At 40.2% G+C, this 17,511-nt stretch overlaps 1 protein-coding gene across 1 annotated transcript in view; it reads right to left on the reverse strand.

The window, feature by feature from the left end:
* The window catches only part of RABEP1 (rabaptin, RAB GTPase binding effector protein 1), a 138,397-nt gene extending 121,737 nt beyond the window's left edge, over positions 1–16,660 (reverse strand). Inside the window, exon 1 of the mRNA XM_042780495.1 lies at positions 16,588–16,660. Coding sequence (XP_042636429.1) covers positions 16,588–16,660 — 73 coding nt within the window. The remainder of the gene's footprint in view (positions 1–16,587) is intronic.
* Positions 16,661–17,511: the final 851 nt, after the last annotated feature.

Consider the following 17,511-nt stretch of genomic DNA (forward strand, 5'->3'; position numbering starts at 1 on the left):
ACTTCCAAAAACAGGCAATGAAAACCTTATGGATCACAACCTTGCAATTCCATTCTACATGGGCTTGCCATGAATCAGGGGCCAATTCAACGGCAGCTAATAACAAACTAGTACAACATGCTAGGATTGTAGTTAGAATTAAATAATTTATATGCAACTCTTCATGGAGTAGCAGACAAGCTATTTTATACATTGGTTCATTAAATCTTTAAAACAAACTATAAAGTAGGCATTATGATCCCCAGTGACAGATGAGGAAATATTTTCCAAGAGCGTGAGTAACCTGCCTATTTTTATATACCTTTTAGGTGGTGTTGGTAGGTGTCATCGAGTTGGTTGATTCATAGCAACCCTACGTACAACAGAATGAAATACTGCCCAGTCCTGTGCTAGCCTCCCAATCCTTGCTTATGCTTGAACCCCTCATTGCAGCCACTGTGTAATATTTGCAGCTGTTTCTTCTCATTCTGAGTCATACCCCATCAGCAAATTAAAAAATCACCTACATTATAAATTTTGATTCTACTTTGAGGAGGCAGCTTTTTCCCAGTCGTATTTTAAGTGCCTTCCAATCTGAGGGACTCATGTATCAGAGAGTGTTTCACTGCTATTCATAAGATTTTCAGGGGCCAATTTTTTCAAAGGTGGATGGCCCTGTCCTTCTTCCCAGTCTGTCTTAGTCCGAAAGCTCCACTACAACCATAGGTGACCCTACTAGTACTTGCTTCCAGTGGCAAAGCTTCCAACCTCACAGTAACACATCAGCACCACAGCATAACAAAGGGACAGACAAGTGGTGGACCTTTTAGGTGGCAAAGCCAAATCCAAACCTCCCTGCCTGGCTCCAAACTCTAAGCCAATTTCCCTTTGATTGTAAATGTTAAAGTACTATTTAGGAGATTATGCATCACATGAGCAGGCATTATAAACAGGTATAATACCATCTCCTAGAAGCATTCATCTTTTATGTAGTTAGGCTGTTCTTTACATGTTGAAATACAGATTACTTGATTATGAATAATTTTCCTTTACAATAATGGCATTATTTGTTCTTCGTTCTTTGTTGTTGTTTTATTTTTATTTGTATTTTTTAGTCATGTGTATAATTTTACATCAGAATTGTTGTTAAGTGTTGTCCAGTTGATTCCAACTCATAGCAACCCTATGTACAACAGAATGAAAACAGTCCCTGGTCCTGCGCCACCTTCACAATTGCTGCAATGTCTGAGCCCATTGCTGCAACCATTGTGTCAATCCATCTCATTGAGGGTCCTCCTCCTTATCACCGACCCACTACTTTACCAAGACTGATGTCCTTCTCCAGGGAATGGTCCCTCCTGATAACATGCCCAAAGAACATATGACAAAGTCTTGCCATCCTTGCTTCTACAGAGCATTCTAGCTGTACTTCTTCCAAGACAGATTTGTTCCTTCTTCTCGCAGTCCACGGTAAAGGGGCATTATAAAGTATTTTGGTATAAACTAGTAGTCCCTCGACGATTTTCCTCCCCAGTGGACATTTGGCAATGTCTGGAAACAGTTTTGAGTGTCACAACCAAGGGAAGGGAACTTGTTGGCATCTAGTGGGTAGTAGTTAGAGATGCTGCTAAATATCCTACAATATGCACAATAGCCTCCACAAAAGTTATTTGGCCCAAAATGTCAAAAGTGCCAAGGCTGAGAAACCTGTTCATATTGACAGGGTTGAGAACATCTGACACAGAACAATACACTAGAAGATAAGTAGAGTCCCTTCTAATCCTAAAATTCTGAGATTCATCTATTACACATCCCCTCTTATTTCTAAATCTCTACAACAGCTCTCCTAAATGCTCATTTGGTACCTGCTTAGGTACTTTTCAATACTTTTAGACTCTTAGATTTAATTTAAATATTGAAAAAATACAGGGTAAACACAACCATCCTATTAAAACTATACAAACAATGCACCTATCAGGTTTTCAGTCAAAGTTTAAAAAACTATTTTTTAATGGAGAAGAAAGCACACAAAGAAATAAATGATTTCTTGTACTAAATTCAACCAGGTCATTCAATAACAGACGAACAAAAACGCTTTCACTTTTATACCTTCAACAAGAAATACTCTGATTATAGCAGTAAAGAGACACTTATCCCTAAGTGTCTTCTGTATAATCTTTAAGGCTTCTGAAGGAGTAAACATGGTCCATGGGTATCTAACTTGTTTCCATCAATTATACAGTCAAATCAGGGATGAAGGGGTAGCAATGCCCACATTCACCACCTCCCCCGTCCAGTTCTAAAAATTAGTTCTCCTTTAATCACTTCGCCAAACTAACTCAAATTTATCACCACAAAATTTCTTTTTAAAAATAGATTAATATTTTTGTAGAAAAAGCTCTTAATCATCAATAAAAAGATTTTTAATAGCTAAAGAATAAAGTTAATTTGCAAAAGAACTACAAATGCCAATTAACATATGAAAAGGTTTGTTCTCAAAAGAAATAAAAGAAATGCAAATCAAAACAAGACTTTTTGCTCACTAAAATTAGCTAACCTTTATTTGGACTTTTTATGAAATAAAGATCCACAGCCTAGTGTTGGCATGCTCATACACTGCTGGTAGGAGCACAAATTGCTACAACCTTAAAGGATGGTACAACATTTAAGCACCCAGCTACTACTGAAAGCTTGGCAGTTTTAACCCACTCAGCTGCTCAAGCAGAATATAGACCTGGCAATCTGCTACCACAAAGATTACCACCAAGAAAACCCTATGGGGCAGTTCTACTCTGTCACCTGGGGTGGCGATGAGTCAAAATCTACTCAACAGCACACAACAACATACAGCAATGAATTTTTTAAAAAAGCCTTAAAATGTTGTACACTCTGACCGAGTAGTTGAACCTGTGGGCTTGGGACCATAGTCACAGGGGACATCAAGCTCAACTGGCATAACATACTATACAAAACATTGTTCCACCTCCTACTTTGACGAGTAGCGACTGGGATCTTAAAAGCTAGCAAGCTGCCATCTAGATGCAACGATGGGTCTCTCCTCATCCAGAGCAAAGAAGAATGACGAAAACCAAAATTCATGGAAACAATTAGTCCTAGCAACTGGTACACCATCTGATCTGCAGCCTATATGACTATGAGACCAGAAGAACTAGATGGTGCCCAGCTACCACTGTCATCCACATGGAAGGGGATCTATGTAGGAGATCCTTGATAGAGAGGGAGAACAATGTGGAACAAAACTCACAATCATTTGAAGAAAAAATAGATAGATAGATAGATGAATGAATGAATGAATGGGGGGGACCAGGTTTGCTGGTCCGATAGAGCCTGGTGGAACCACTGAGACTATGGCCCCTAGCTGCCCTTCAGATCTGGAACTGAACCCACACCTGTGGTTTCCAGCCAAACAAAAGACAGGCATATGAGTTGAACATTTACCTCCAGTAGATACACTCCTTGGAAAGAACAATCATGAGAGAAAGAAGGGCTGCTTATGTACAGGGAGACGGCTCATGTAACGTGAATATTTACACCAGGCAGGAGTATATGGAGGGATGGACACAGAGAAGAGGTAACTATGGGGAGGAAGTGGGAGGGGAGCTGTTGCACTGTGGTAAACTGTGGTCAATGTCATGAGACAAAGTATATGTGAACCGCTGTATGGAAAGTGAATTTGCTCCGTAAACTTTCACCCAAATCACAATTTAAAAAAATAATTAAAAAATTTTTAAAATGATGGTATAGTGATCTATGTCAGAAATAAAGTTTAAAGAAGCTTGAAAACAGTGTATGTAGCATGATTCCACTTAAACTATAAACTGTCATATATTTTTAAGAATGGAAAAATATATACCAGGCCATTAACTGTATTATCTCTGAAGAGTAAGATTTATTAGCTTATAGAAACTTTTCTTTTTTATATCACACATTTATTCATTATTTTAACCACAAATATTTATTATTTCTGATGCAAAAAATATTTGAGAATTTTTTTTTTAATTCTCAATTGAAAAAAAAAAAATGACATCTTAGCTACAGACAACCCTTAGGAAGTAAGCTGTTGGACCTGTGGGCTCAAGATCACGGTCAAGTGGGACATCGAGCTCAATGAGCATAACATACTACACAAAAACATTGTTCTACATTCTACTTTGGTGAGTAGTGATTAGGGTCTTAAAAACTTGCAAGTGGCCATCTAGGTGCAACAACTGGTCTCTCCTTATCCAGAACAAAGAAGAATGAAGAAAAACAAAGACACATGGATACACTTAGTCTAAGGGACTAGTGGACCATGCTGACCTCAGTATATGACCATGAGACCAGAAGAACGAGATGACGTTTGGTTACCATTGTCAACTACTCGGAAAGGGATCTGTGCAGGAGATCTTAGATAGAATGGAAGAAAAATATGGAACAAAACTCAAAATCATAAAAACAGACCAGGCTTACTGGTCTGATAGAGCCTAGTGAGACCCCTGAGACTATGGCCCCTAGTTACCCTTCAGGCCTGGAATTGAATCCCATGACTTCTAACCACACAACAGATAGGCATGTAACATGAATATTTACACCAGGTAGGTATACTCTTTACATCAATCATAGGAGATCAGAAGGGCAGTATCTGTACAGGGAGATACCCCAGAGGGCAGGAATGCATAGGAAAGAAGGACACAGGGAAAAGAACTACAGGGAGAAAGTACGAAGAAAGCTGTTACATTACAGGGATTGTAGTCAATGTGATGAAACAAAATTTGTTATAAACTGCTGTATGGAAAATGAATTTGCTCTGTAAATGTTCACCCAAAAAATAAAAAATTTTAAAACTGAGAAAAAATAGATAGCACAGTGCAAGGCATATAAAAAAACAAGCCAAACCAAACTCACCGTCATCAAGTCAATTCTGACTCACAGAGACCCCTCTTTGGGTTTCCGAGGTGGTATCTCTACAGAAGTAGATTGTCACTGTTCCTTCTGAGGAGTGGCTGGTGGGTTTGAACAGTCAGCCTTCTGGTTAGCAGTCAAATGCCTTAGGCACACTACACCACCAGAGTTCCCTGCAAGGCATATGGCTTCCCAATAAATCATATCTTCTATTTTTATTATAATTAATTTGCTCTGGTGGCATAGTGCCTAAGGCATTTGACTGCTAACCAGAAGGTTGGCAGTTCAAACCCTCCAGCCACTCCACGAAAGGAAGACTGGGCAACCTACTTCCTTACAGATACCACCTCAGAAACCCAAAGGGGGTTGCTATGAGTTGGAATTGACTTGATAAACTTTTTTTTTTTTTAATATGATACAGTGGCTTAAAATACAAGTTGAGGGAATGCTATTGTTGTGTGCCATTGAGCCAAATCTGACTTATAGTGATCCTACAGGGTTTCCTAGGAGCTCTGGTAGCATAGTACCTAAGGCACTTGACTGCTAACCAGAAGGCTGGCGGTTCAAACCCACCAGCCACTCCTCGGAAGGAAGATGGGGACAGCACACAAACAACGACAACAACAACAGGGTTTCCTAGGCTAAAATCATTTACAAGAACAGATCTCCACGTCTTTTCTCCTGTGGAACAGCTGCATAGGTTCAAACACTGAAACTTTCAGTTAGCAGCCGAGCATTTAACCACTTCATCACCAGGGTTCCTTGAGGAAATGTTAGCCTACATTAAAGTGAGAGTTTAGGGTCCTGATCAAAAGAGAATATTTTCACTGTTCTTAGCACACGTCACATAGACTCTATGTCTGGAGTATTTTTACCAATTTTAGGTACATCACTAGCAAACTATGTAGTATTAGAACATCTGGTTAGTCCAGCAGAAGTGGCCAGAAAGAATAAGGAGACAGAACTCTCCTATGAGGAACTGCCAGTGTGGATGAAAGCTCTTTAAATATCTGAAGACCTTTCACATGGAAAAGAAAGCCTAATCCTGATTTGTGCAAGAGATAAGAATCAAGATGTAGAAGGTGTAGAGAAACTATTCTGGCCCAACAGCATTTTCTAATATTTACAGCTACCACAAAAAGTGGAAGGGCTCTAGAGACTGGATTTCCATCTGTTAGGAATAAATGCAGAACAAACTTTTGCAAGAGAAATAAGTCTAAACTGTTAATGACCTTTCTGTGACTCTTCTCTCTACTGAGCCCCTAGGTTCACAATAAAATGAAAGACAGCAGTAGTTTTAAACAAAAAACAAAACAAACAAACAAACAAAAAAAAAAAAAACCAAGCTGATTGCCTTGAGTCAAATTCTGGAGCTAGGGAGATAAGATCTAGACTGGAGGGTAAGGGGTAGCAGTTTATATACAGACAATAAATTTAACAGGAGTTTAGAGAAGATAGATATCAATTTGGTAATGATTGGAACAATCAAGTTTGTCTTGAACTTCAATAGCCTTAGCCAAAGGGGCTTGCTCCCCTTTTCCCATCAAATTTCCCACAATAATGATCCAATCATATCCTGTACTTTCTACTCTACCATCCTTTCTTAGAAACTCCAGTTCCATGAAAGAATTAAGCCCAAATGACAAGCATTCATTGTATATGATGAATTAACGTCTTTCCTGGGCATCTAGAATGGTACTAGGTATGTTACCTCCGGAGTTAATGGAAAAATAGCCAAATTATTCTCTGTGTCCTGTGGTTAAGATGAGGAACTCTGGGTGAGTATAAAGCAAAAATCAAAGCTACCTGACTAAGCTAGAGGTCTCAGAATTATAACCTCCAAGAGGACAGGCACCTTGCCTGCTTTCTTCATAGTAGATACTCATTTATGTTAAGTAAATGAACAGAAAAACAGAGGCTACATATAGTCAGTTTTTGTCTTCCATCTCAAAATTTTCTCCACCTGTCTCTCATTCATGATTTCCATTTCTCCTTGTTTTAGAGGATGAGGTCCCTGTCTCTCTTCTCTGACACTATGCTTTTGATCCATCCCATCTGCTCTCAATACCTCTGAGATCTACCTCCACCAATTACCTGCTTGATTTTCCATCTTCATGCTCTCTGTTTCCACTGGCAGTTCCTCCAGCATCTACAATTATTTAAATCTCAAAACACACACACATGCTTGCCCAACCCTCCTCTACTATTTCCCTCAAGTAATCACTTCATTTCTATGTGTATAAAAGAAATTTTTTAATTTAGTCTAAATTTATTCTACCTGTATTTATTTCTTTCTTACAGCAACTCTTAGAAACACTGGTAGCACAGTGCCTAAGGCATCTGACTGTTAACCAGAAGGCTGGTGGTTCAAATCCACCAGCCACTTCTCAGAAGCAAGACTGGGCAATGTACTTCCGTCAAGTTTTGTTGCATCAGAAACCCAATGGGCATTGCTGAGTTGGAATCAACTGGATACCAGTGGGTTTGGTGTTTTTTGTTTTGTTTTGTTTTTTTCAATATACATAGTAACTCTTAAGAGGCCTGTGTCTTTAGCTGACTTCTCTGTAGCATTTAGTACCGGTGACGAACCCCTTCCTCCTTCAAAGTTTCTCTTCCCCTGATTTCTAATACTAATGTTAACTCGTAACTCTTTTTTGTGAGGTTCACTGGTTTCCCCTTCCTCATCCAATTCATTTATCAGTGGCCTTCCTCATAAAAATCAAACCAAATCAGCTATAATCTAATCCATTCCAACTCATGATGACCCTAGAACTGTGCTCCACCTGGTTTTCAATGGTTGATTTTTTGGAAGTAGATCACCAGGCATTCCTCATAACCTATACTTTTCTCCCTACAGAGTGTTCATCCTGGATTATTTCTAAGCACTTGGATCCCAAAAGTCTATCTACACCCCTGATATCTCCCCTGAGTTCCAGGCCTATATTTCCAGCTACATACTAGCTATTTGTACATGTCTTTCCCACTAGTACTCCAGATCCACATAATTTGCCATTTCTACTACTATACCTGCCTTCCCCTTGGTTGCATAGTGTTATGGATTAAACTGTGTCCCAAAAAAAGTTAAGCTGAAGTCCTACTAACCCCTCTACCCATGACTAAAACCGTGTTTGGAAATAGAAATTTTTCTCTTGTTATATAAACAGGGTCATACTGGAGTAGGTCCTAAACCTAATCCAGTGATGTATTACTTAAAAAAAAAAAAGCAGACTATACACAGAGACACATGTGGGAAGACAGAAGCCATGTGAAGATACATACAGAAGCAGCCAAGGAAGGTCAAGAAATGTCCAAAGCTACAGAAGCTGAGACAAGGATCATCCCCTAAAGCTCATAGAGAGAGAGGGCCTACCTAGCACTGCTAAATTTGAACCCTACCTCCAAAACTTGGGACAACAAATTTCTGTTCTTTAAAGCCACCAAAAGGAACCCTGATGGTGCAATGGTTAAGCACTTAGCTGCTAACTGAAAGGTTGGCGATTCGAACTCACAGCCACCCCGTGAGAGAAAGATGTGACAGTCTGTTTCCAAACAGATTACAGCCTCGGAAACCCTATGGGCAGTTGAACTCAGTCCTATAAGGTTGCTGTGAGTCGGAACTGACTCTACAGCAACAGATTAAAAGCCACCCACCTGTATTTTTTTTTATGAGGCAGCAAACACTAGTTTTTTTTTTTTTTTTTATGAGGCAGCAAACACTAGGTAACTTAATTGCCTAAATTATAAATATCATCTACATTCTCTGAACTATCTTCCAATATCTCTCCTGCCCACAGCCCCAAAACAAATGCTCAGCAAACTGCCATTTTACCACCACAGTATTTCTCAGATCTATTAATTCCTTCCCCTGTATTTCCATACACATAGGTCATAACCCCATCATCTCTCTCCTAGTCCACAGTAATAGCCTAATCAATTTCCTTAACCTTAATATACCTCATGGCCAATCAATCCTCTATATCATTTCCAGAACAAGCTCCCTTTAGAACGGTTCAGGATGCACCATTACTCTATCAAAACACATAGGTCTAGCCACATTGTTTAGAAAAATCCTTATCGCTACATCAAAATAGGCTTATGAGTCAAATAAAAATCTAAACTCCTTAACTGGCAGCAAGGCTTTCAACCTCCTTTTTCAAACTTGTTTCTAAGCAAGACCCACGTTCCCACAACACCAGATTACTCACATACCTCACACCGCACACTGCACATGCTCTATCCCTATCCTATAAAAATTCCCCCTCTCCTCTAACATCTTTCTCCAAAGTACCATTTCCATCTTTCAAAAATTCTACACAACTTTCAAATCTCTATTGAAATGCCACTTTCTCCAATATAACTTGGGTTGCAGTAGGGCTGGGGTGAATAGTCCTATGTTAACTCCCTGAGTAATATGTTGTCAAAATGTTGTGAATGGAGATCTGTCACATTATTATTATTGAATATTGTTATCTGAATTCTATACGTATAGCTCATATTTATTCTATGACAGGCATTGTGCTGGGGATACAATCATCAAATTGCCTTTTCCTCAGGGAATTTTGTTTATGTTTATCACTAGACTTCAAGCTCCATAAGGAAAGACACATTTCTATCTATTTTGCTGTAATAGCCTCAACACAATGCCTTTCATCCAATAAGCATAAGCAACAAGAATGAAAGTATTAAAGAAAAAGTATTTAAAAAAAAAAGAAATGATTGCCAACAAAGTCTTGTATGTTTTAATTGACTATAATCAAGCTATATCAATTCTGATTCTTTTGAGGCAGCATCATAATGAGGCTTCTATAGAAAGCTCCTTTTGTACAAATAGAAGCAGTACCTAGAAAAGAGGTGGCAGTTTCATTCTAATTCTAATGCTGGCTCTGCTATAATGAAAATCACTTCAACCTCTCTAGTCTCTAGTTTCCCGATCCCTAAAATGAGGGAAGATAACTAACTAGTTTCTAGGATTCCTTTCAGCTACATGACTCTGTATCTACTCTCTATAGGTTAAATATATCTAGAGAACATCAGGTACCACACTGAAAGTCACTAGCAACTGGAATCTCCCTCACAGAGAATCAAAAGAATATTGAAACCACTCAAAACCATGTGATAGGAAAAATGAGAATATTCAGGAAGGACATAAACATTATCCTCAAATTTTTAACATGTAGAAGAATGCTCGGGATTCACTCTGTGTGGCCCTAAGAGAACAAAAACCAGCAGGTAGATATTATGGTTAGGCAGGTTTCTGCTTAATTAAAGGAAAAAACAAAACATCAGAGCTAATTGATACTAGGAGGTAGTAAGTTCCTTCTCTCCAGAGGCATTCAAACAGAAATCAGACTACCATTTGGAAGAGATTCAGGTAGCTAATGAGAAAAATGAACAAAGTTACCTACAAACCCTGATATTCTTTGAGTCTATGGTTCCTTCAGGGAGCTCTGGTAGCACGCAGTTCTTCCTATTCTTTCACCTGGAGTAACAGCTTCCTCTCTAATACAACAGCACTGACTGTCCCTATCTTCTATCACTGGGTACTTTCTCAGTTCCCAACAGTGTACCTAAGGCCCAGACCTCCACTAGATTATAAAATTCTTTAAAGATGAACTACATCTCATTCACTTCTACATCCCCTCACATTACCTGGCACAACTGTACTACACAAAAATAAAATGTTTACTAAACATTGCTCTGAAGACTAAACTCAACTTAATGATTATACAAGAACAACATAACAAATTTCATTAGATAAAAACTTCATGCATGATGCAGCTCAGGTATTTTAGAAATTAGAGTTCATAAGATTCAAAGGCAGTTTTGTCTACAGGCAGTCAAGTAAGACAAAAATTAAAAGATAGTACACAAATTCTGGATTACTGTGTGTTGGGCAATCAGAGTGGTAAGTCTGGAAGGCTTTTGCAGGGCTTTTGTGTTTTAGATCAAATATCACTCCAAGTTTAATGGTTAGGATATTTATAAAATTTTAATTAACAAACAAAATGCATGGATTATTTCATAAATGGTGTTAAGACAACTGGCCATTCATTTGAAATAAACATAAACTTAGAACCTTGTGTCACATCAGAAAAAAATTCCAGACATGGGCAGCTTCCCAGCAAGTTCTACCAACATGGCCCCTCAGGTGGCACTCTGCTAGCCAGAAAATGTCACAGTTGTACCCTCTCAACATGATCTGTGTCTCAGATCTGATAGGGGCCTCTTCCAGATTTGTTCCTTCCTTTGTTACCTCTTCCTCACCCCAGAGGTAGAGTCTGCTCCTTATATCTGCTATTCCTGTATTCTTTAAGGTTTTCTTTTTCTCTTAACAAGTAATCTCATGTTATAGTTAATATTTCTTTATATTAAATTTTCCCTGTTTAAATTCTAAAGTATATACATTCTGGATGGATTAAAGCACTAAATATAAAAGACAAAACTATAAAAGTATAGCAAATGATCTATTTAAAAAAATAAATAAACAAACATGGGGTTTTAGGAGGTATTCCTGAGCAAGATGAGAAATTAGAAACCATAAACGAAAAAATAAAAGGTCAGAGCTAGATAAAAATTGAAAGCTTTCTGTACAGCAGAAAAAAATATAGATAAATGACAAACTGGGAGAGAAAAATTTACAATACATACCAAATAGCTAACAGCCACAATTACAAAAAGCTCCTACAAATTATGAGAAAAAGACACCCCAATAGCAAAAAATGGGCAATAGGTATATTATATATAATAAGTATAAACATCCAATTGACAAAGAAATAAAAGTGGCCAATAAACAAAAAGATGCTAGATCATGAAAGTGCAAACTGAAAAGCCATCATGCCATTCATGGCTTCCCTACAGCTCCAGGCATAAAGACTACTCAGGCCAGCTCATACCTAATTCTCTCTTATGCTCTGTACTCTAGGCATGCTAATCTTTCTTCAGTTCTCTTACTCATTCTGCTTCTTCCAAGAAAGGAACTCCTGCTCATTCATCAGTTCTCAACTCCAGGACTCTTCCTCAGAAGGCTTTCCTGACCTCCCAAAATGGGTCAAACCCCTAAATTTTAGGTATTCATAGAATAGTGTGTCTCTTACAGTTGCTCAGGCAAAAACCTCTCAGTCACCCTTGACTCCTCTCTCTCTCTTACATTCCATATCCAATCCACCTGCAAATCCTGTTGGTCATACCTTCAAAACAGAACCTCCACTGATAACACCCTGATCCAAGCATCGTCGTCTTTTTCCTGGGCCAGTGCAACAGTCACTTGAGTGGTCTCCTCACCTCCCCTTTACTGCCATTCCAGTGGCCAGAGTGATTTTTTTTAAATATAAGTCAGGTCAGATCAGATCACCCAACTCAAAACCTTTCCAATGGTAACCCACAGCGAAAGCCAATTCTTACCATGCTTCTAGGGCTCTACAAAATCTGTCCCCCCAATTCCCCCTCAAACCTCATATCCTACTACTCTTCCTCTCCGTAAGTTTCCTCCAGCCACAATGATCTCCATGCCTCTCCACATACTCCCTCCTTAGCAAAAACTGATCCCCTGTCTGGAACATTCTGCCTATAGTTATCCTCATGGCTAACCTCATTATCTCCTACAAGTCTCCACTCAAATGTCATCTTCTCAGTAAGGCTACCTCTTCCCCTTTCCAACTTTTTCCCCCACATCACTTTATCATCTAACAATCCATGTCATTTTTTATATTTGTTGCTTAGTATCTTTTTCTTCAACACTATAGGGCAGGGTTATAAATTATCTGTTTTGTTCACTGATGTACTCCAAATACCTAAAACTATGCCTAACAAGTTGTAGGCACTCATATTTGTTGAATAAACAGTTTTATACCTGTTTGTATAATTATCTAATCAATAGCTGGCTATCTGATTCACTGCCTAGAAACAGAGACTCTGTGATTTTGGTCATCACTGAATTTCCCAGAGCCTGGCAGAGAAGAGGCACACAAATATTTGTTAACTGAAGAGTATCACTTTTTAATCTATCAGAAGATACAAATTTAAAACAACCAACATCATCCAGAGCTTGTAAAATCGTAGAGAAAATCTACTCTCTCATGTGCTGTTAGCAGGTATGTAAACTGACACCTTTTTGTTGTTGTTGTTAGAGTAAGCTAGCAACAGCTATTGAAATTTATACTGCTCAAACTCCTGCCCTTTAATTGAGTCTTACAGAAGTAAACGCAAAAGGGCCTAAAAAATATGTACAATATCACAGCAGTGTTTATAAAATAACGAAAAATGTGAAGCAATCTACTTGCTCATCAACAAATGGGTGAGTAACTCATGCATGGTGCAGCATGTGATAGAATAATCTTTAACTAAAAATAAGCTAGATCTATAACACTACCTAGGAGCTCTGGTAGCACAGTGCCTAAGGCACTTGACTGCTAACCAGAAGGCTGGCGGTTCAAACCCACCAGCCACTCCTTGGAAGGAAGGATGGGCAATCTACTTCTGTACAGATATCGCCTCAGAAACCCAAGGAGGGGTCGCTATGCGTTGGCTCCAACTCGATGGCATATAACAACAACAACAACAACATAACACTACCTGGAGTGGTCCGTGATCTAGTAAATAGGCCAGAGAGCTCTAGTATCAGATGGCCTACCTGGATTTGAATCCCAGTTCTCCTATTTACTAACCTTATAACTCAAGAGGATCTGTTAACTTATGTTTCCTCATCTATAACATGAGAACAACAAAAAAAAAAAAACAAAAACTCAATGCCGTGGAGTCGGATTCAACTCATAGTGACCCCTCCTTGGGTTTCTGAGGCAGTATCACTATGGACGTAGATTGCCCCATCTTCCTTCTGAGAAGTTGCTGGTGGGTTTGAACCGCCAGCCTCCTGGTTAGCAGTCAAATGCCTTAGGCACTATGCCACCAGAGCTCCCAAATATAAGAACAGTAATCGCAATATAATAGTATCCACCTCACTGCTATGATGATTTCCTGAGATAATGCATGTAGTGTTCATAGCATATTACACGGTCACATAAGCATTCACAGGCATATTAATAATTATGGCTAACATTTCTTAAGGAGCTCTGGTAGCATAGTGCCTAAGGCACCTGACTGCTAACCAGAAGGCTGGTGATTCAAAGTAGATGGGGCAATCTACTTCCACAGTGATACTGCCTTGGAAACCCAAGGAGGGGTCACTATGAGTCGGATCCGACTCCACGGCACATAACAACAACAACATTTCTTAAGTGAAAAAAAGCAAACTGCAGACCAATATATAAAGCACAAGGAGCTCTGGTGGCCCAGTGCCTAAGGCATCTGACTGTTAACCAGAAGGTTGGTGGTTCAAACTCATGAGACACTCTGCTAAAGGAAGATTTACCACCTCAGAAACCCAGTGGGGGTCACTATGAGTCAGAGCTGACTTGATGGCACTGGGTTTGGTTTTGGGTTTTTTAATATAAGCATAATCCATTTCAGTTGTACAAAACAGCATATCTGTATAACAATAGAAAAAAGTTAGAAAGGCTAAAATAGTGACTACATCTGGGCAATAAAGGAAGACATACATTTACTTCTTAAACGTACATACTTTTTTTAATGGAGACATTATAGAAGACTTTTGTTATTTTTAAATTCAAAAGTAATTAAATAAACTCAGAGCAAATGCTTCTGAAACAATTTAGATTAAAATAAATATTAAAATTTGAATAATTTTACATTATATATATAGTCTTTGAATTCTGAATTTGAAAAATTGATTAATCGATTGTAATTTATTTGGCTTATTAAAATTATCTAAGTAAACTAAGATACATCATCAAAACAAAGTAAAAAATGTATAAAATAAGGAATTAAAGAGAATACAAAGAAAATTATTAATTTCATCTTGTCAACAGAGATAGAATTATTCTCTTTTTAGGCTATTATATCTCTATGAAAAACTAAACAACATATTATGTCAACAAGGAAAGAATAATGTCAACATAAAACTGCTTCTGAAATGGGATAAATGCAAGTTAAATCAAAGATGAAGCAATTACCTTTTACTATCAGTTCAACTCAAAAGAATGCTGTGATATTTAGGTGGGAAAAAAATTAGCAAGGCTAAAAAAATCAAGTGTGCTTAAAGCTAAAGTATTAAGAAGTGGTCTATCTGAGTTCACCTATGGAAAAAAAAAATCACATGCCCAAGATGAATGTCTAAAGATTCTTTAACACAAAACATTCAAATATACCAAATTCCCTCTCGTTTTGTAAACTGTAGTGGCGGCTGCCTGTTTACTACACTAATTGAACATAAAATATTACCATCTATGCAAACTTGATCTCTACCTAAAGTCACAGGACTTGAAAAATAAGGAATAAACAGGCATTAAGAACAGCAATACAAGATTTCCCAGAGCTAATTTTCCCTTGCCTTTTTTCAAATGCTTAGTCACTTCTGCCTATTTACAGGGAAGACCATTTCACATCTTGAAAGAAGCAGGGAATTTTGATTCCAGACTGTCATGTCACCTGAGCTACCCTAGACATTTGTTTCCATGCAATTCAAGAGATGGCAGCAGCCAGTTAAGCATACCTACCACCCCAGATCAGAACCAGAAGCCACTGAGCTCTCTGTGTTCTACCTCTGCCCGCAGTAACAAAGAAAGGCTTGTGGAAAAGCAAAGTTTTCTTCCCTGACACAAAACGCAAAAGCTAAGAATAAAGTAGAACCTTCTAAACAATGTCTGCTCTCTATAACCCACCAGAAATACCTCCCTCCTCTTCTATTGGGACAGAACCGAAACCAAACCAAACCAAATCCACTGCTGTCAAATCAGGCTGGTGTCTGTACTGGACATCTCCCTTTAGGCAACACTTAAACTACAGGCTAACAGGCTTAGCAGCACAGTTCCCAGAGAGCAGCCAGAGCTTCACCATCTGATAACACTGTTTCAAGTTCCCCACGTGCAAGTACAGAGTAACGTTTCCACGGAAGGTTATGTAAGAAACAACCCCTAGGGCAGAGACAACAGTTTTTAAGTACCTACTATGTGCCAAGCACCACATTACAACAGATTCTACTCAAGCTTAAAGATAGAGTACCTACGCTGATTATGGGAAAGTACTTTTTCAATTAGACTCAGGAGAACCTTGCCCTTAAAGACTAAGCACATTCTTTCCAAATATACCTGCAGGTGGTAAAAGCTAGAGTGATGTGATCATTCTCTGAAGCACATCTTAGTCCAGTTTCCAGGAGGTCATAAAGGAGTCTACCAATCAGCTCAGATTATTAAGGATGGGATTCTTTTTTCCTCCCAAGTGTATACATAAGTCAAAACACATTTTGTCGATTTCAAGCATTCTCAAATGCCATTCTCCCCAGTATTCCCAATACTACTATCACTTCACATACATACATGTTGCCATGATCAGATTATCCATAAAGGTATCAATTTACTTCTTTTCATGGTTGAGAATACTGAGATTCATGAAGCTAAGAAATCTGCGCAAAGCTTGTTAATGACGGACGGAAGTCTGACTCCGAAACCCCCGCACTTAACATTAAGCAACACTCTCTTAAAAAACGCTACTAAATCCAGTTACTGATCCAACCGTAGTTTTACAAGTCACAAAATTGTGTGCAACACCCTCTGTAGCATGGGTGGGGGAGGGGACGCAGAGCACCACAACCTAAGCAAAGATTTTTTTTTTCCTTTAACAAATATAGCACACGTTCATTTCCACCTTCCCCACTGCTAGAACCCACGTGTCGGTCCCACCGCTGCCACAGCAGCTCCCTCTTCATGGTCGCCAGCTTCTGCCAGGTCCCCAGTAGCCTCCCCACGTCCTTCCCTCCGCCCTCTCCTCCGCCCTCCCGAGCGCTACGGGTGGCGCCTCCCGCCCCCTCCCCAACGCCGGCCACCTGGGCCCCCGCGCCGCCCTCGCGTGCAGCACGCGTCGGAGCCCGCGCGCTCCCGCCTCCGTCTGGCGGGGTCACCCTCGGGGCCTGCGCGCGACCTTCCCGCCGCCCGCCCGGAGATTTCCCCGCGACGCCGGCGCCAGGCAGGCCGCGCCCGCCGCGCCTGCCATGGTGGGCGCCTCACCGTCAGGCTGAGGAGCCGGGCCCGGCTGCGCCATGGCCAGGCAGCCGGCCTTGGGTAGCGGGAATGGGCGGGGAACCGGCGTCCGGGGCTCCCGCGGGCTCAGCTGGCGGAGGAGGCGTCGACCAAGCCGCCACCGCCGCCGCCCAGGGAGGAACCGCTAAGGCTGGAGCCGCCGGCGCCGCCACAGCCGCGGGCAGAGACGGACCCGAGCGCCGACCTCCGCCTCCTCATCCTGACAGCGGGAAATAAGTAGTGCGCAGGCGCGGGGGGATGGGGCGGCACGTGACGTTGCCCTGAGGGGAGGGGCGGAGCTTCGTGGGTTTAGGGGAACGTGGACTCGAGAGGAGGGTACCCAGCCGCGCTGGGGGAGAGAGGAAGAATAGAACCCACGGGGATTGAAGGGAGAAGAGGCGGCGGCGGCGGGAAAGACCCGGATCCTCCTGGTCCTCTGTCCCTGCACAGAGACAAAAAAAAAAAAAATGAAGGATGAGAGAGAGGGGCCTGATGGTGAAGTGAAAGAGTCCGGAGGGCAAATCCAGCCTCTGTCCCTTAT

This window comes from Orycteropus afer, unplaced genomic scaffold, assembly GCF_000298275.1.
Source record: "Orycteropus afer afer isolate SDZICR_OR568_19922 unplaced genomic scaffold, OryAfe1.0 scaffold00042, whole genome shotgun sequence".
Classification (NCBI taxonomy): domain Eukaryota; kingdom Metazoa; phylum Chordata; class Mammalia; order Tubulidentata; family Orycteropodidae; genus Orycteropus; species Orycteropus afer.